Raw genomic sequence first — 20,549 nt, 5'->3', positions numbered from 1 at the left:
TTAAAAATTGTCCTATAATAGTGACCATGTAGACATTTGATAAATGCATGAATACACCAAGCTATCTTAGCCATTTCTCAGTAGAGCAGTGGATTTTAGAGTTGAATTTATTAAAATTTTATTTAAGAATCAAAATATAAGTATTCTCTCAGGTCTTCTAATTTGTTTTCCATTTATTCCAGGTGGAAAACTTTAGACCTAAAGATTTTAAATGATTTGCCTAACCCAAATATCTCCAATCTGTGTTTTTTCTGCATTATTCTCTTACTGATACAGATCTAACAGCTTTTTTTTGTTTTTGCATTTATGTTTCATCAGTTTATATGAAGTTTAATTGTATTCTGTAATTTAAATTAGAAACATACAACTGAATTCAGTAACAAGCACAACTAATATGAGCAGATTTAGATGAGAGTAGAAGAACATGAGATCTCAGTATGCTTGTGGTTATCAATTGTATGTTCATAGAATGTGTGGAAAACATCAGCTCATTTGGTCTGATGGTTAAGAGGAGAGAGGCTAAGAGAGTTTCCAAAGTATAGTGTTTTTTGGTCAGATCTGCAGATTTTTTTAGGTTCTGAAAGAGGAAACAGTGATAGTCCTTGGTTTTGGGTAAAGGAACTCTGTATTTTCTTAAAATACATCACAAACTTTTGATAGTAGCTTCTGATAGCCCAACCTGTATTAACTCAGCTTTTTAGGAACATTTGCCTGAAGCAAGTAGATTATATTCTCATGCATTGTTTGCCAGAAAGATTTCAGACTGGGAACGTAATTTTTCTTTTTTTGCTCCCTGGAGGGGTGCTGGTCCATTCTGAGTTGTATGCCCAGGAGAGATCTTGTTATCAAAAGCATAACTTTTTTTTCTTAAATTCTAACTGAAGAAAGGTACAGATTTGCAGATAAGATCAGCTCAAAAAGTTGTGGTAAATAGAATTTTAGTTAGAACTGCAAAGGGATAACATACTAGCAATATTGCTTTGCTACAGAAGAGAAAAATTATAGGTACAAAGAAGAATTTGAATTTCCTCTGGGATATGAAAGAAGATTAGGTTTCTTCTTTTAGTTTAGTTATATTTGTTATTAAAGTTAGACTTCTGTACCCATAGGCTAGGGCCACAAGAACATCTGGTTCTCAGCTGACATTTTAAATTCCTGTGGGCTGTTGGAGGGGAGGGTCTACAGATGGGGAAGAGAATGGAGAGATGGAGGGTGATGTTTCTGGAACGTATCTAAACTTGTCCAGGGCATTTTAGTTGCTGTACTAATTTTTAACACTAAGGTGCCATTGATTATTCAATCCCCCCAAAATTCCTGTTGGTGTGTGATAAAATGTTTACTTTGAATAATATTCTGCAAACCTCATGCTTTTTCTGTTCTCTTGAAATGAAACTGGCTAGTATAAGTAAAACTAAAAAGTATTATAACTGCTTTAAATAATACCTAAGAAAATATGAAGTGCTGAGATGTATATCTAAAGGGATATTTGACTTACATATCTGGAATTATAAAATACTTTTCCCCACTTTTTATGCCTTGTTATCAAATTTTGACCCATTTGTTATATTCTCCCCCTCTAATTGTAACTCATAGGTTAATTCATACTGCTTTCCTTTGTGATGAGGATCATAGTTTATTTGTTCAGATAAGTAAACAAGATCTCTGTACATATAATACTTAAGTTATCTTAAAGATGCGAATACAGTTGTAGTTAGATCTGTATATCCAAGTCACGTGAATACAACGTTAAGAAAAGTGAAGACAATAAGCTGTTACTTTTCATTCAGACCAATGTTTAAAATAATAGTATTTATGTTTTTAAAGGCGTGGTTAAACTTAATTTTAAAATCTAGCTATCCTTAAATGTCTAGATTAAAAGGATATACTACTCAATAGATTGCTCATTTGATGTTTCTTCATCCTTCACAGGAGCTCTTTTTGTTACTTAAAACTGTTCTACATTCTTATATGTTTTAGAGACATTGTTTCTAAGGTTTATTAAAATAAGTGTTTTACATGTAATTTTCATAATGAACTTTTTAAGACTTTCCTAGTATCAAATATATGAATTCATTTTTTGACCAAAGAAAACTTTTTAAAGTTAATTTACCACATCACTAAAACATACTGATGGAGGGTTTGATGTAAGAAATGTATAGAACATGAAATTTGATAAATAGCATTTGTTTTAATGTGGTTTGATTGTCTAACCAGCCTTGCATTTCAGCAGCTATAATTTAAATTTTTGAAATTAAAAAGCTTTTTTTCCTTTCTTTTTCTCTTTCCTTTCTTTTATTTATTTATTTTTAAATTTGGTCATTCCTCAGTAGCCCATAATCTTCATAGTTATTACATTAGACTGCACATTGTTTGCCATCTTTAGGAATTAAAATTTCTCCAGAGTAAATCTGTTATGTACAAGGAAACATGCATACTAAGCATAATTAGGTTGGAAAGTTAGAATGATGAAAAACATTCTTTTATTTGGGTGACAGAATAAGAAAAGTCAAGTGTTGTCAACTTTAATATCCCACATTAGACAAAATTGAAAAGCCAAAGATAGCAGTATTTTACAGATTATATATTTACATGTTTAACTTTTACTTGACATATACAATAAGATGGTTTGTTTTCCTCACTGACAGGAATTGTTTTAGTTTGATTGAGGAAACAATTATTGAATGTCTACCATGTGGAAGACACTACTGTATGTTGGAACAAGTTTGTGTCGAAAATAAGGCATAATCCCCACCGTATCTAGAGATCTGCTTTGATAAATTATTTAATCTTTGTATTTTTAATACACAGTAAATAGTCTTTTACCCTTAAGTAAGATTCTCAAATGATTGCAGGGGAAAAGTGTTAGAAAAAAATGCAGTGGTGTTCAGATTTGAGAGATTTTTAGAGGTTTAAAGATGTAAGAACTATGATTAAAGTGCTTAATTTTTCTCCTGAAAAAAGAACACTTAAATATATATGTACATGCACACACATATGTATATAAGTAAAATAATATGGATAATGGCATGTAACTTGAAAGTGGCCCATTAATTTAGCTTCGCATTCATTTTTCTTTACTTGTGACTTAGTAAGAAAAAGTTGCAAGTTTAACATTCTAGATGAAGAAATGCAAGGTACATCTTTTTTCCCCAAGAAAGTAAAGTGTTTTTGCTGGTGGTGTTGCTCTTATAGTCACATCTATTCTGGGATTCATACTAGCATATTGTTTCTATTTTTAGGCTGTCGCCAGGCAGATTAAAAATTTCTCCCCTTATGATTGCCCAATTTCTAGCTTTCTGATTGGTTACGTGAACCTGCTTTCTTTAGCCAACCACAGTGACTATGCAAATTGTATTTCAGTTTCTGTTGCAGTGAGAGAACTGATAAGATGGCTGCAGGGGTTTTCCTTTGGGGTATGTTTATTATTTTAGAGGATTTTCATCATTATGTAGTAATAAGCAAAAGTAGATTTCTTTCAAAATGGTATTTTAGTTTTTGAAATGTAAAATCAACTATCTAACCAAGATTTATGAGCCTTGAAAAATGTCTCTCATGTCAGATTAGATTAATTTTAATGGTGCTATGTATTGCACCCTGTCAGAGGCAGCATTTTGTGTAAGTAGGCATATGTTACTTTTTGTTAGTAAATAAGCATTCTGACTCCTCAAAGGAAGGTTGACCTCTGTATATAAACCTGCTGTATTTGAACATGCCAGCATGTTAGTTTGCAATTCTGTCAGAAATATTCTAGATTACTACCTTTGCTTTATAAAGAATAATTTAGTTTTTTCGCTTAAGAATTATTTTTGATTTTAGTTGTATGTATATAGCCTATTATTCTTTAAGTCAGTATTTACTAAGTGTATACTATATGCCAGACACTGTGTAGCTCATAAATATTATTCCAGGTTACTTACTTTATTTTTTGTTCTTTTGTTAAATGACCTCTGAAGTGCGTCATAATGATACCAGCATATTTTAAGATGTTTTCTGACAACGAAGCTTGGGCACTTAAAATGTATTAATCTTATACTAAATACATGATGAGATGTGCCAAAGTGTTTCATTAAACATAGGTATTTCAGTCAATTTATCAATTTATACTAATTATTTCTTTTTTTTTTTAAATTGAAGTATAGTTGACTTACAATTTTATATATTTCAGGTGTAAAACATATGATTCAGTATTATTATATGTTGCACACCAAAGTTATTACAATATTATTGACTATATTCTCTGTGCTGTGACATTACTTCCCTGTGACTTATTTATTTTATAACTTGTAGTTTGTACCTCTTGATCCCTTTCACCTGTTTCACCCATTCCCCCATTACCTCCCCTAATAATTATTTCTAGAAAGATGCATGTAAAGTACTGGTAAATACAGTGGCAAGACACTTCATATTGAATAAATACAGTATTGATAAAATGTGACAAAGCTTTATGTAACTCCAGAAAGTTCAGTAAGTATACCTCATTTATAAATATTATCATTAATTATGTGTAAGGCCTTTTGGTTATAGTGCCAGTTTATAATAAAAGGGAATGCTCCTGCTTCACTTAAGACTTCCTAGTCCTTTTGGTAAAGATGGTTAATTGTATTTTCTGTGTGTAGAAGACTTTATTCGTATATGTACCTGGAGTGTTCATTTGCACCATGCTCAGTACTGTTTTTGTTGATAAAATTTGTTTTGTTCTTTTATCTTATATGAGTAATCTCATGCCCATTATTACCATCCTGTGAGATAAACATATCATAGAATTATGTCCCATTTAGGAAAGGGAAAAAAAGTAATTGGCTTATCTAAGATGAACACATGGAGAACAAGATTGCTGTTATTTTCTGTATATTGCCTTTTATCACTAGTATAATTACACATATACTTGTTGGCCTAGAAATGTAAATTCCCTAAAGTAGGAACCGGTACTCAGTTCTTTTGGTATAGTTGTTTTGTCCATCATGAAAGTGTGACTCAGTAAAAGTCATAGGTTAAAAATAAATGAAAAAATACTCAACTCTAGTTTTGCTATTTTAAAAAAAAAACAGGTTTATTGAGATGTAATTCACATACCGTACAATTCACCCGTTTAAAGTATATAACTCAGTGGTTTTTGAAATATTCACACAGTTGTGCAACCATCACCACGATTAATTTTAGAACATTTTTTGTTACATTATAAAGAAATCCTGTACGCTTTAGCAGCCATTCCTCATTTCTTCCCCAACCCTCAACCCTAGCCAAGGCTTTGCCTTGAATCAGTAGATCAGTTTCGGGAGTAGTGACATGTTAATATTAAGACTTTTGATTCAAGATGTTAAGTTATCTTTCTGTTTATTTAGGTGTTCTTTAATTTCTTCAATGTTTTGTAGTTTTTTAGAGTATTAAGTTTTGTACTTTTTATTAAATTTATTATTGTTGATGCTATTGTAAATGGAATTATTTTCTTAATTTCATTCTTAAATTGTTCATTGCAAGTATATACAAAAACAACAGATTTTTTTAATATCTTGATCTTATATCTTGCAACCTTCTAGACTCATTTACTGCTTCTAATACAATTTTTAGTGGATTCCTTAGGATTTTCTATGTACAGGATTTTATCATCTGCAAGTTGAGGTAGTTTCACTTTTTTGTTTTCAAGGTGCATGACCTTTATTTTGTTTTCTTGCCTAATTGTCCTGGCTAGAACCTTTAGTCAGTGCCAAATAGAAGCGGTAAGAGCAGACATCTTGTCTTGTTTTTGATCTTGGGGTGAAAGCTTTCTGTCTTTCACTATCAAGTATGATGTTAGCTGTGGGTTTTTCTTAGATGCTCTGTATCAGATTGAGGAAACACTCTCTGGTTTGTTGAGTGAGTTCTGTTGTTGTTTGCTTGGATGACTTAATGAAAAGTTACTTTTAAAAAGATGCTTGAATGTTTAAGAACCTCATGGTAATACTGTTGGAGCTAATATATGAACCAGTCTGCAGGGTGGTGAAATTGAGTGTGTACTGTCAGAACTCATTTACTGTGTGGATGGGCCTTAGCAATTATATTAAATGACTCTTCCATTTTCAAAGAGATAGAGAAGAAAATTTTGGCAAATACAGTATAGTTTATCGCTTAGCATTTTGAACGCTAGAACACTCCCTGGTTGCAAAATTTAAAGGATGAAATGCATAAGAAAGGTTCATATGCAATGAAGACAACTCCATGCTGAAATTGGGAGTCTGTTGACCTTACTAAGTTAATTATTATCTGTGTAATGGAATGAATGATAGCAGCATGGTTATTGATGTATTAATTCAGAAGTAAAGTTGAATTTGTATAACTTGTCACTTACATAAATGGGAAAAGAATATGCCTTGGTTTAGGGCCTGACATATAATTACCCCTTGATAAATGTCAGTTCCTTTTATCCCTTTAAGGTGTGTTGTTTCATTAACGAAAAGGGGAATTTATAATATAGAAAAAGTATAAGGTATGCCTGGGAATAATAAACATCAAATTCAAGATTATGCTTATCTTTGTGTTAAGGAGTTGGGGATGGGGAAGGAGGAGCATGCTATCTGGTAGTGTTATACAGAGGGCTTTGTTTTTAATTTATCTGGATAATGGATACACATATGTTCATTATATCAGATTTTATATCTTGCATGTTCACTGTATTTCATAATGAAAAATTAATTATAAAAGAGCATCAGTATAGCTAGACATCAGTAAAATAATACAAAATTTGAGCTAGAATCAAACTTAGCAACCATCTGGTCTAACCTCAGTTTTACAATTGAGCGACATGAAATCTAGAGAGTTTGGGTGATTTATCCTATGACAACTGTTATGGTAATGCTGGAACATGGAGTAGATTCAGTTTTGTTAGTTTAGAAATCTTTGTTGTGCTAAGCTTTTATAATTATGTATTTTTGAGGTGTGGTAGATTATATAGTTCACTGTTATTCTTTTTCTGGTAAGATTATATATCCCTGCCTTTTGCCATGTGACATGAAGTCTTTCCCCATGAGAACTTTTTTCTTCTCTACCCTCTTAATGTCTAACTTGGCTTTAGCCAATGGAATGTGAGTGAAAGTAGTGCGTACTATGTCTAAGAAAAAGCTTTAAAACCATTGTATACTGTATGGTTCTGTCATTGTGGATTTTCTCTCTGCCACAAGACCTGGAATTGCAGGGGGTGGGGGAACAGTTGCTGCTCCTTCAGCCTATGACTTAGAATGAAGAAGAATCTTAGTTATTAGCCAATAAAAAATTTTTTTTTCATACTGCATTATCACCTAGTGAAAGCTGACTGACACAGAAAGTAAGCTCTCCCTTCTTTCTCCTTAGGTTGGGTCAATAAGAAAAGTGAAAGCTATTTCCTGGCATGTGAAGGATTTACATCTTTCACCTTGTCCTAAATCATTCTGGGTGTTGTAATTCACCCAGGTAAAGTGTGAAAAATTTTGGACAACTGGTTCTTAAATTCCTGAGGAAATAAAATACATGGCCTTCTGTAACTTTACTGATTGCTGGTGGAATTTGGTGAGTGGGATAAGCTAGTGGGTAGGGCTCTGATGGATAACTGGCTAATTTTCTAAGGGGGTGTGATTTGGTAAGTGTGTTCTAAAATTGCATTTGTTGGATCAGGTCAATTAATTTGAGTTTGCCTATATAACAGAATGATCCCCAGAATGCACTTAGAGAAGTGATTTTAAGGTATCTTGCACTTTTTCATGTAGACTACCTTAGAATTTCTCAAAAGATCAGTATCAATGAATGCAACAAGTTAGACTGTAGTGACCATTCTGGTTTGATGTGCATAACCAATATTGATTTGCTCCTGCTTTGTCCAAGGAATTGTTGGTAAAGCAAACTCCCTGTTTCCTAGGGGATATTCCATTACATATTTTTATATCATTAGCTTGATGACAGGCAGAAGGGGTTATTTGTTGTGTCAAATATTATGAACATTCAATACTTTGCTGAATTTGTGAGTATTAGGTAAGGAACAGATTTCACCAATTAATGTTTTTTAAAGTGTGGTAGGACAGCTATTGACAGTGTTTTTATGCATGTGAGAGAAGAACCATAGCATAGTAGAAATGAATTGTGAACTATAAGGGACTCTGGATCCTCAAGTAAATATTGCCAGTGCTTTGTGAGTGGCTGGGAGAGAGAAGTTTGGAAACAAGATGAAAATCTTTGTGGGATTTTTAACAGAAGTAGTGATTTTGTTTTACTACAGTTTTAGAAAAATAATTATTGACAGAGATGACAAGATATCCAGTATTTAAGAGAAAAATTTAGCAAGTCTGTATACTAAATTTGAGCAGATAAGTATCAAGAGGATGAATCACTGCACTAGCAGTTTCACCAGTCTTCATTAATGGGCAGTAAACAGTACGCAGATTATTAACATTTACTGTGCAACACACTGATTATTCTTTGTGGTTTTATTGCCAGGACTATTGCAGAATTCTCAAGTAAGATTTAGGAGTGGAAAGTAAAAAATCACACAGTTGTTCTCAACTGACAATGGGATTCTTAAAGAACTCAGTAGCAGAGCCTCTACAGAGGCTAGGAATCCTCAGCATAAAGTGATTCTTTAGGAGTAAGCCATTATTAGTCAAGCCTATTGACTAATATTTATTTAAGCCATTTGACAAACTCAGACCTGAATAAAAATTATTTTCAGCATCCCATTATTCAGAATAATGTTATACTAATGTCAGTTAACAGCATGAATTTAATTGGAGTAACTGTGTCAAAGATAGAAGTGTCAAGTCCACTTAAGTAGCTTTGCTTAACATTTTGCAAATTTTTGCTAAAGTTTTATTTTTAAATACACGTCATCAAGTATCCATACTTTGAATTAACATAGTGTTTATGTGTGTGTGCGCGTTTTGACCCAACAGTCCTGGTACTTACTATTGTTTTGTTAGTTAAGGCAGTTCTTGGAAAGCAGTAGTATAGATCCATGTTTATTTACTCAGAAAAACCCGACCATAGACCTGTTATTGAAGCAAAGAATCTGGGGGTATATTACGAATATGTGTCAATTTCATCATTCACCTTTAATTTCACACCGTTTGGATTCTTGGTAGAGCACTTGCCCTCATCTGCTTCCCTTGTTGCCGGGCAAGGTACGTGATGCTGATGTCTGATTGGTTTAGGCAACTACGGCTTTGAGCCAATCAGACAGTGAATTTCAGTTCTCTCACAGGACTGAAGCATTCAAGCAGCTGCTGATTTATTTTTCCTATGGGGAGGAGATTATATAAACTAAGAGTATGGCTGCAGCAAGCTACCTCTTGGGTGTGTTTGAAAAATTATAGGGTTTATCTGTAACTGAAGGAGAAAAACATGAGGTTTATTTAAAAAACTTGTTTATTATTAAGAAAATTTTATAGGTAGTAAATTTGAGAAAAAATTCTGATGACAGATTTCCTATTTTTATTTTATAATTTTACATTTAAAGGACTGTAGAATGATATAGGAAAAATTTCCCTTTAGTTTACATGAGTATTTACTATGTAATATACACATTTGCTTTATTTCTTCAAAAGGGGAGAGCTCATAACCTTTTTGTAACCTGCTGCCAAGGGCAGTTTAGGAGAAAAGAATGGAGTAATTGTACTTACAACACTTAATACAGGTTATCAAGAATTACATTTTAATTTCATTAGGTGAATCAAACTAAATCAGTTCAGTGCAGTAGACAACAAAACACTTTATAATGCTATCATCCATAGTAAACCTTTTTAGGGTCCAGAACACAATTAATTTTTGGAATTGGAAATCTGTAACAATAGAGGTAGGTGAGTATGAAAATAATCTTGTTGTTTGGATTTAAGGTTTTGCTGGATTTTTAGTATAAATGTTTTATAAACATTAAGGACTATGGAATTTTAAAAAGAAATTTACATTTGAATTTTGCAGATTCTAACCCATTGTGTAGAAAAGTATGTTCTTGTTATGCATTGTCCATGTTTGACTCATTCCCCAGGTAGGGAATGGATTTATATTTCTGAAAACATTCTTTAAATGAAAATAAATAAGATTTATACCTTTTATCTTATTTTAATTTATTTGTATGGTATATTTAATGTATATTATGGACTTAGAATTCTTTGCAATTATGTTCTAGATTACTTTTATCAGACAAAGAGCCTCACTGAAGTGTTGTGAATCCAGGTTTTAACTATGTTTTTCTGACCTTATTGTCTGTCTCCTGTTGCTGGGCAGGAATCAGAATGCTGGCTACTGATTGGCTGAGTTTGTGACCAGCTCTTGAATAGCCACTTAAATTCTTGAGCTTTTTGAGCAGGCAGATTGTAGGCTAAGACATTGCAGCTTTTGGTAATACTTCCCTTTGTTGTTTCATAGCTATAATCTCTTTGCTAGAAAGAAGAGTGTGAAGGGAGTGGGTGGAGGGGGATGAAGCAGAGAAGAAAATAATGGTTTCACTTAAAGAAGAGGAGGCTCATTGGGCTTTACTTAAAAATAATTTACACAAATTTCAAAAAAAAATTCCAAGCCATAGAGACTTATTTGCAGGTAACACACCCTTCTTGGTTATTTAAATATAAATTCCTTAAGTAAAGGTGAAATCCTTGTTAATGCTATAGAAAAAGATTTTTTTTTTATAGTGATAGTATTTCCCTAGAGTTCTTGAATCTGAATATATAGAGTAAGGACCTGAAAACACTTTTTTCTTACTGTCTTTCTCATGAAAAAATATTTTCAGTAGAAAGTAGTTCATCACGTTTTACACATTTACTTCTAGATATGGCAGACATTTTCTGCTGTAAAATATAAATGCTTTTTCCTGTGAAAATAAATTACAGTCTTGTGAGAGCTTCATGATTCTAGTGTTGCCACCTAAAAAAGTAGTATTTCTTTTGTCAAATAGTTTTGTGAATGGCGTCTCAGTTCCAGATGATAGTATTTAAAATGATCTTTAGAAATGTTTTGTTCCGGTAATACAGTCATGAAGACTTGTTTTCAGGTAAACACACCCTTCTCTAATGTGTGTCTTTCTTAAATATACATTGCTCATGCAAAATAGATTTTTAAAAACTTAACTGCTGATTGGTTTGCATAGATATGGCTGAACTAGTTTGAACTGGTTGTTCATGCTACGGTTGTTCATGCTACTTCCTTATTGCTTTGTCTGTTATTCATTATACTTAGAACCCATAAAAAATCTTGTAAATGGCTGTAGTGTGCACCCTTGTGGGTATAGATGGTAGTTATTCTGTAATTCTTTGTATAGGTAGTCCTTTAGTGTACTGAATTGAATGGCAGTTTTGTTGATAAAACCAGCTTGCTTCGATAACATTTATTTTTATTAAATGTTACTTGGTGGTGGCTATTAACATTGAACGTGATGTTTGCGTGTTGGATTTTCTAATTCATATACAAAATCCCAGAAGTATTTAAGAGAAATTTGTTTCAGATTCTCTAGTTTATGCCTAAAACCATTCTGAATATACATAGACAATTATGATAATAACATTTATTGAGTGCTTACTACCTTCTAGGTGCTTAATGTATAGAATCTCATTTAATCATTATTACAAACTCTGTGTCAGGTACTGATATTCCCTTTATAAGGTGGCTGAAACTAAACGTTGAAATGCTACATAACTTGCCGTCTGTCACATAGTATATCGGAGAGCTAGAATTCAGATCCATGTTTCTGTTTGCAGAGTTCATGTTCTTAACGGGATTACTAAAAATTATGAAAATATACTTTTTTTTTAAAGAAAGAGGAATGTTTGCTTTTAATGCAACTGGCAATAACTGCCACTTATGTGTAATAGTTGAGAAATGTGGCTGTTATGAGGTCAAAGTCCAAAAGAATTGCAGTTCAGTATTTGAAAATATTTAAAGGGTAACCATACTCCTTGTACTGTAAATTTAATCCTTTTGTATGTTTGGAGTCAGCAAGGAAAAGTGACTACAAAGTTTGCATTGTATCTTTGCAGAAAATTTTTCAGTTAGTGTGAGTTTCAAATGGATGGTAGGTGGGAAAAATTTTGAAGTTTAAAATTTAGCTGCAGTTAATAACCCTTAAAATAGTGCCTATGATAATTTTGCATTGACATTTCTTCTCAATTTTAAGGTAATTTCTGTAAATAGTTTCACTCAGCTTCATAATTTAAATTAAAAACGTAGAAAGACCAAGAAATATAAGTAATTGGCTTAAAGTAAGAGAATGAATGCAGATTTTATACCACAGTCTAGAAGTACTGTGACAAAATGGTTGGTTCTCAGGCTTTATTGGCCTCCAGCAAATAGGCTGGGCCATAGTTTTATGCCTTTCAGCTAGAGGAACAGTGGAACACCAAGAACACACCTGTAATTGAACAATTGGGTTTATTATTTGTTGCAGTGAGAGAGATTGTTCACCATGGGGAAACAGCGAGGCATATCAGTAGGAGGATGTTAGAAAAAAACCTGGTAAAGGATTCAGTTATAGTATAGTTGGGTTTTTTTTGGGGAGGGGTGAGGCAGTAGAGCCTTACTCTGTATTAGGTGCTATCAGAAAGCAGGGGCAATTCTATGCTTGTGTATCTCAGCAACTGTTATCTATAGGGAGGACAAACTACAGCAAGTATAAAGCTGCAATTGATAAAAAAGTGTAGCTATCACTTAGTCAGAGAGGGAGATATTTAGTATTTTACGGGATGCTGGGTTGCACAGTGACCTTGTCTAATATGAATGGTGAGGTCGTTTTATGTCCAACATGATTTAGCTATAAGCATCAAGTCAGTTTATAACAACACTGAGCTTTGAGCCTTAGATAAGTTCCCAGACTTCCGAGGCTGCTTTTTTCCCTTCTCCAACCAAAGCAAGTATATCCTAACATCATCCCTACTGGTAATGATGATGTTAAGTGAATATCCAATGTAAAATTAATATTCTTGATTCGTATACCTTAGTCCTTAAAGGACGTTTGTTTTATTCCACTATAGACTGGCAACATTGTCTTTCTCTAGGACCAAATCTTTTGTTTGCCTTACTGCACTGACCAGATGTTAACACAGAAGCAATGATAGAGAAGATCCTTATCAGTTCTGATCTTATTTTACCATTAAGTATGATATCTGCAGTTTTCTTTGTAGATAATCTTTATTAGATTTGAGTTGTTTCCTTCTGTTAGATTTCTGAGAGTTTAACTATGAGTCAGTGTTGAATTTTGTCAAATGAATGAATATTCTGTGTCTGTTGAGATGATCTGTTGTTTATTTTCATCCTCTATTCTGTTTTTGTGGTAAATCACACTGCTTGAAAAAAATCTTTTTTCTTAAATAACAGAAATGTATTGTCTTACATTTCTGGAAGTTAGAAGTCTGAAATCAAGGTGTTGACAGGGCCATGCCCCGACTGAGGAAGCTGAGGAAGAGTCTGTTCCACGCCTCTCTCCCAGCTGTGGCTTGTGGCTGACTAACTCCATTTTTCACACAGCGTTCTCCCGGGTGTGTGTGTGTGTGTGTGTGTGTGTGTGTGTGTGTGTGTATCCAGATTTTCCCCTTTTTATAAGGCCACTGATCATACAGAATTAGGGCCCACCCTAAAGACCTTATTTTAACTTGATTACCTCTGTAAAGACCCTATTCAAATGAGGTCACAATTTGAGGAATTAGGGCTTAGGGCTCTAATGTATTTTTATCAAGTGGACATCTTGGTTGGGCCTAAAATAAAGCTGTAATGCTTCATGACTCACTCGTAAATCTACATTGCATGATTTTTTAATATGAAATTGACCTTGTTTTTTTTAATGAGCTTCACATGGTCATAGTGTATTACCTTTTAAAGAAACATACTTTTAAGTAACTCACAGATGAAAGAAGAAATCACAATGGAAATTAGAAAATATTTTAATAGAACAACAATGAAAAATATGACACATTAAAATGTAAGATGCAGCTAAAACAGCGCTTAGAGGGAAATTTATAGCTTTACATGCATACACTTACAAAAAAAGGGAAAGATTAAAAATTAATGATTAATGTTTAGCATGTTGAGGAACTGCCAGACTGTTTTCCCAAAGCAGTTGCACCATTGTACAATCCCATTGCCATTGCAGGAGAGTTTCAATTTGCCCACATTCTTGCCAACATTCATTATTTTCTTTGATATAGCCATCCTGGTGTGTGTGAGCTGTTATCATTTTGGTTTTGATTTCTGTTTCTCTGGTGACTAAATGATGTTGAGCATCTTTTCATGTTTCTTGCTTATTGGCTATTTGTGTATCTTTTAGAGAAATGTCTGTTCAAATCGTTTGCCCATTTTTAAATTGGTTTTTTTGTTGTTATTTTTCAACTGCAACAATATTTTATATTCTATATTTTCCAGATGCAAGTCTCTTATCAGATACATTATTTGCAAATGTATGATTTGTAAATACAGTTGACCCTTGAAAAATGTGGGGGTTAAGGGGGGCCGACCCTCCGCACAGTTGAAAATCCTCGTATAACTTTATAGTTGTCCCTTCGCATCCACAGATTAAACCAACTGTGGTTCAGGTAGTACTGTAGTATGTATTTATTGAAAAAATTCCAAGTTTAAGAGGACCCATGAAGTTCAAACCTCTGTTGTTCAAGGGTCGACTGTATTTCCTTCTGTTGTGTCTTTTCACTTTCTTGACAGTAACCTCTTATTAATGTGTTTACAGTTGTTAATTTAGATATTCCTGGTTGCAAATGTAATCTTTCCTTATGTTCCTTAATTCTCCCTTCTTTTTTTCCCCTTATCTCTATACCTTTCTCCCATTCCCCTACTGCTTTCATTCTCTTATACTTTTATTTTTCCTTTGACAGCTACTTTTTTATTTCATGTATTTTTTTTAATGCTATCTCCTCCGGACTCTGAGAATCCATTAGCTTACTGAGAATGAAAACTAGAAATTAATCACTTTTTTCCTAATACTGCCTAGTAATTGATCTCCTGTGAACTGTATCTATTATCAATTTTATATTATATAAATTCAATAAATATGAAAATTAACACACAGCAAGGATCATTATGCTTTCTATATGTAATTATTTCAAAATTACATAAAGGGCTGCTTGCTTATAAGATCAGTTTGCAGTAAGTCTGTAATTAGGTGGCTTCGGTTTCAATTGTTAAACTCTGTCTTTCTCTTTCTCTTTTTAAAGATTCAAAATGGATAGTATAGAAGAACCTCAGAGAAAAGTCTTTAAGGCTCGAAAAACAATGCGAGTGAGTGATCGTCAGCAACTTGAAGCAGTGTACAAGGTCAAAGAAGAACTGTTGAAAACTGATGTCAAGCTGTTAAATGGCAACCATGAAAATGGAGACTTGGACCCAACCTCACCTTTGGAAAATATGGATTATATTAATGACAAGGAAGAGGTGAATGGCATTGAAGAGCTTTGTTTTGACCCTGAAAAAAGTAAATCAGAATGGAAAGAAACACCCTCTACCTTAAATGTTAATGTAAAAAACAAGCAGGATGATGATTTAAAGTGTGAACCTGTGTCTCCTAATAATATAACTCCTGAACTAGCCTCTAAACTGACTGCTGAACCATCTTCTGCTGATACAGCCTCTGGTGCGCTAGCTGGTAGAGGTCTGGTATCTGGAGATTCTGCCTCTGGAGACTTGGCCTCTGAAGCAGTAACCTCTGGTGATCCCACCTCTGGTGATCCCACCTCTGTTGATCCTGCTTCTGGTGATCCTGTCTCTGGTGATCTTGCCTCCGGTGAACTGGTCTCCAGTGAACTGGTCTCCAGTGAGCCAGTATCTGATGAACTGGTCTCCAATAAACCAGTCCCTGGTGAATCGGTCTCCACTGAACTGGTCTCCAGTGATTCAGCATCTGATGATCCAGCCTCTGGTGATCATGCTTTTGAATCACTGGCCTCTGATGATCCAGGCTCTGGTGATCTGGCTTCTGGTGATCCAGCTTCTGGTGATTCGGCCTCTGGTGATCCAGCCTCTGATGAACCAATTTCTGATGAACCAACTTCTGAGTCAGTCTTTGATCCCACCTTTGAACCAAGTTCTGTACCAGTTTGTGAACCAGTTCCTGAAACTGATAGTACAGAGCCTAGTAGCAATAAAGGTGATGATTTTCTTGAAAAAAATGGAGATGATGAAAAGTTAGATCAAATTTTTCCATTTGATGAGAAAAATAAAGCTGATAGTAATGTTGATGCAGAAGCTCTAGAAATAGATGATACAATTATTTGTTCAGATGTGTCTCCTGAAAAGAAGGTAGAAGAAGATGCTACCACAGAATCTGCTCTTGGAGAGGAAGCTATATCTAGCAGTATTGAGATTGACCAAAGTGAAAAGACTGAAGAAGAAAATTCTGCAGACCTTGCAGAAACCATTAGTGAAAATGTTATAAAAGATGACAAAAATGAGAATGTCTTAGAAAATACAGATTCTATGGAGACAGATGAAATCATTCCTATTTTGGAAAAGCTTGCACCTGCTGAAGATGAACTTACTTGCTTTTCTAAAGCTTCTCTCCTTCCAATTGATGAGACAAATCCAGATTTGGAAGAAAAGATGGAAGGTTCTTTTGGTTCACCATCTAAACAAGAAAGTAGTGAGAGTTTGCCAAAAGAAGCCTTTTTGGTCCTCTCTGATGAAGAGGATATTTCGGGTGAAAAGGATGAGTCTGAAGTTGTATCACAAAATGAGACATGCTCTCCAGGTTAGCATATTATTTAAATTCTAAAGATTTTGATTAGCTTTGATAAACTGCTTAGTAAAACATTCTCTTAAAGTTTAAATTTCTTTTAGTTACAGAGAAAGTTGAGAATGATGGTGACTAGAATGATCTCTTAACTTCATAGGTTCTTAACTTCACAGAATTTAGAATTACAGAGAACCACTCTGAGAGCAGCATTGTGTGAAGTGCTGAGAAGGGAGATAAAATAAGTAGAAAATTTTGCACTTGCCCTTAAGGGACTTATAGACTGGGAATAGAGATAAGATGGACCAGTATAACACCATGATATAACAATTTCCAGTATATAACTGATCAAAATCCTAGCAATTGTTCATGCTATCACTTAGCAGCCAAATAACTTTGAATCTAAAAACCTACTAGTTTAATTTATTTGCTTCAAGTATAACAAATTCCATTTTACAATTAATTTTCCAGTTGAAATCTGATTCTTTTAATATTCTTTGTCCAGGGAATGGCACCACCATTGCTGGAAGCCAAGAACCTAGAGGTCTAATTATATGTCTGATAAAGACTTTATCCATTTGCTTCCTAAGCCTTCTTGATTCTACCTAACGTACTCCCCTCATTTTCTGAATGATCTCTCAATAACTTAAATCTCTTTTATTTGATTGTGTTCCTCTCTTTCATTAGATCACTATTATTGGGTTGGCCAAAAAGTTAGTTTGGTTAGTGAATACACTGTTCAATACAATTCTTGGTGAAAATGAAAAATTTGTCCTTTATTTTTAGTTAGAATTGAACAAACTTTTTGGCCAACCCAATACTTTTAGGGTAATTTCAAACTCCTTATATAAAAGCTATATAAACTTCATGATTTGGTCAATGCCTGTCTTTTCCATCTCTTTTATTAATTACTAGAGAAAAAAGCGATTAAGAAAAATCCTACTTTGCTTTCATGGTCAAACTCAAACATCATTCCTTTGTGAAACTTTCTCAGTTACTTTCAGACTGGTGTGAATACCTTTATGTTCCCATCGTGTCACATTCTCTTAGCCTTAGAGCCCTGTGAGTGGAGTGACCTTGTAATAAGAAAAACAACATCTGGTTTTTAGTTTGTTCCAAGAAAAAAAAGCCTAGAAGACACAGAGGATTACCTCCCCCCCCCCAATATATCATACCCACCTTTGGAGATAGAAACTTTTTCTTATTAAAAAATGACTTCATTCCCAAAGAGCATTCATTCGTTTATTAAACCTGTATATATAGAAAGGCCAAGCTCTTCTTGGCTTGGGGATTTAAAGATAAAGTTTATTACTTGCCCTGAGGATTCTGACAAGAATTAAATTGCAAGCCATTAAATACATGGTTGTGAATACAGTAGTAATGTTAAATTGGTATGCTGGGAGTTTAGAGGAGAGTAACTTTATGAGAATATAGATGTATTCAGGGAAGCACTTTCCTTTCACTCTGTGTGTAACATAGGGTTTTAATGAAGATAATCCCTCTTAATTGCAGCTCCATACTACTTGCTCAGGCCAAAAATCTTGGCGCCATTCTTATTTTTTTCATTCATAGTCCATATCCAATCTATCAGGAAATCCTGTTGGTGCTACTTTCAGAATAGATCTAGAATGCAGTCTCTTCATACCATCTTCATTGCTATCACCCCTGCTTTGAGCCATCATAATCAGGCCAAAATAATGCTTGGGTCACAGTTAGTGCTCAGTAAATGTTTGTAGAATTAATTAATTGGTAATAGAAGAGTGTTATGGAGTACCTTGCTTACAATGCTAAAACATACTAACACGGGGGAGCCATTGAATGATTTCAAGCAGAGAAGAATGACACAATGAAATTTACATTTTGGAAAGATAATAAATAACAATGTTTAAGGAGAACTTCACTCATTTTCCAGTAAGAATATAGAGAGTAATATTGGGGTAAGTCCTTAAAAAAATCTTTTGGTAGTGTGTATAAGAAAGTCATAGCAAATTGAAGCTTAATTATTTAATGAGTTTATACATTTTACCTTTATGTCAGAATCTTGGAGATTGGAGACCATCCCTCCCACCCAGTGGTTAAATGCAGAAAGATGAATATTAAGCCATCCCTATTGTATACTTTGAAAATTCAGAGTTCGGTTTATTTTTGGTTACTTTTAGACTTTTATTTGATTGTATGCTGTTAGAGTAGGTTTAGTGATAGATTTAATTTCTTAGCTGGTAACTGAACTTTTATTTTCTGTCCCCTGACCCAGAGGAGATTTTGTGTATTGTAAGTTGAAGTATGGTTTCTTCATTGGTTCTTAAACTGTTCTCTGTTCTGTTTATATGGTAGTAGAATCTGTTACATGTCATATTTGCTGTTGTTCATCTGTTGAGGTATTACTTTCTTCAGCTTCTTTATTCTTGACTAATTTTTAATCTTTTCAGAACACAGGATTATAAGTCTGGCTTTTCCCTCTAAGTACTAACATTTATGTGCTGTACTAGTAGGAAAACATAAACCTCTGTTATTTCAGACACTTTAGCTAATTTGTTTTAAATATAGCAGTTATGGGTATGAGCAGCAGCAAAAAATAATGAAAGATATCTGAAAACAAATGGAAAAGCTATTTCAGGTTTACAAAGATAGATGAAAGACCTAAAAAACTATTGCAGATATTCCTTAGTAGGCCTGAGGACACTGTCATATTGTTGCTTAATACTGTATAATACCTGATACTCATTAAATGTTTACAATCACAGTCTGTTTAAGAAGTCTAGGAAAATAAAGATTTCTCTTTGGGAACATTCAAACAACACCAGAGGAGGTACACATATTAGCTACCTTCCATGTATTCTCCATACCATATACTCTCCTCTACTACTGTTCCATCTTTCCTCTCTTTCAGTGCCATTCTTCAAGTTATGTTAACAAAGCTAGCACAGTTTCATCTCCTCCTGTTTACTCTTTAACTTAATTGAATTGTGATTTCCACGTTCCCAGCCTCTTTCCTAATTGTTCTCAGTGGAGTGACATTGATGCTCATGTTGTTAAATCCAGGGGCATCCTTTATTTGTCTTTATTCTCATATTTAGATGACCTCTTAATAACAATTCCTCCCTCTTGAGATTCTCCTTAGCTTTCAGGCTACTGCATTCTCTATTTTCTTCCCTTTTGGCCCTTCTCATTTTGTTTCTTATGTAAAAATGAGAGGGAGAGCTCTTTTCTACTCGGCTTTTCAAATTTTTTAAACATTGTTTTTTCTTAATATTTTTGAGGAGAAAAATCTGTTTCAAAGTAAATAAGATTTTACCCTAAGCTCTGACATAATTTCCTTCCAAATATTATTTCAGATTTTTAAAATATCTTGTTATTTTTCCCTTTCATTGGATCCTTAAGATAAATTAGATGAACATAAATGCTAATGAGGATAATTGCATGGGAATAGAATTTAAGGTTTCTGTCTAATTTTGCTTTAGGTTAATAGTGGTAGAATTGCCATGGTTTAGATAATTAAAATTTACTGATATTTTGTTTTCACTATTTAATGTGTTCAGCTAAAATTCTTTATTATCTCAGCCCATTTATATTCAGCTGTGTCTTACGTACTTGGATTTTCTTTATGGAATCTTGTATTCCTGTACATTGTTGTAGAAGTTGCAGGTTTTTCTTTTCAGAGTTGAGGGAGATCAAAGATGAAGCAGGTTTTGGAAAGGGGAGTGTGGGAGGAAGATGAGTTTCAAATGACGATTGTTGCCTGAGTTAGATATGTGTCTGGATTTTAGAGCAGAGGCTTGGACTGTCTAGAAAAAATTAGGGGTAGATACCATATAGACATTAGTCGAAGTTGAGTGATGAGGTGAAATCACCTCAGAGTGAGTATAACTCAGTGAGAGGAGATCCGAGAACTGAG

General features: G+C 33.8%; 1 protein-coding gene across 2 annotated transcripts in view; it reads left to right on the top strand.

Moving 5' to 3' along the window:
• Positions 1 to 15,147: 15,147 nt before the first annotated feature.
• ATF7IP (activating transcription factor 7 interacting protein) overlaps positions 15,148 to 20,549 on the top strand; it is a gene marked incomplete at its 3' end in the record, with an annotated part of 63,160 nt that continues 57,758 nt past the window's right edge. For both annotated transcript variants that reach the window (XM_079715121.1, XM_079715120.1), the window contains exon 1: positions 15,148 to 16,672. In XM_079715121.1, coding sequence (XP_079571247.1) covers positions 15,151 to 16,672 — 1,522 coding nt within the window. In that variant the 5' untranslated portion in view covers positions 15,148 to 15,150. The remainder of the gene's footprint in view (positions 16,673 to 20,549) is intronic.

Source organism: Hyperoodon ampullatus (genome assembly GCF_949752795.1).
Source record: "Hyperoodon ampullatus genome assembly, chromosome: 11".
Lineage (NCBI taxonomy): Eukaryota > Metazoa > Chordata > Mammalia > Artiodactyla > Ziphiidae > Hyperoodon > Hyperoodon ampullatus.
Note: the sequence above shows the minus strand (reverse complement) of the source record. Positions and strands in the feature narration are given on the sequence as shown.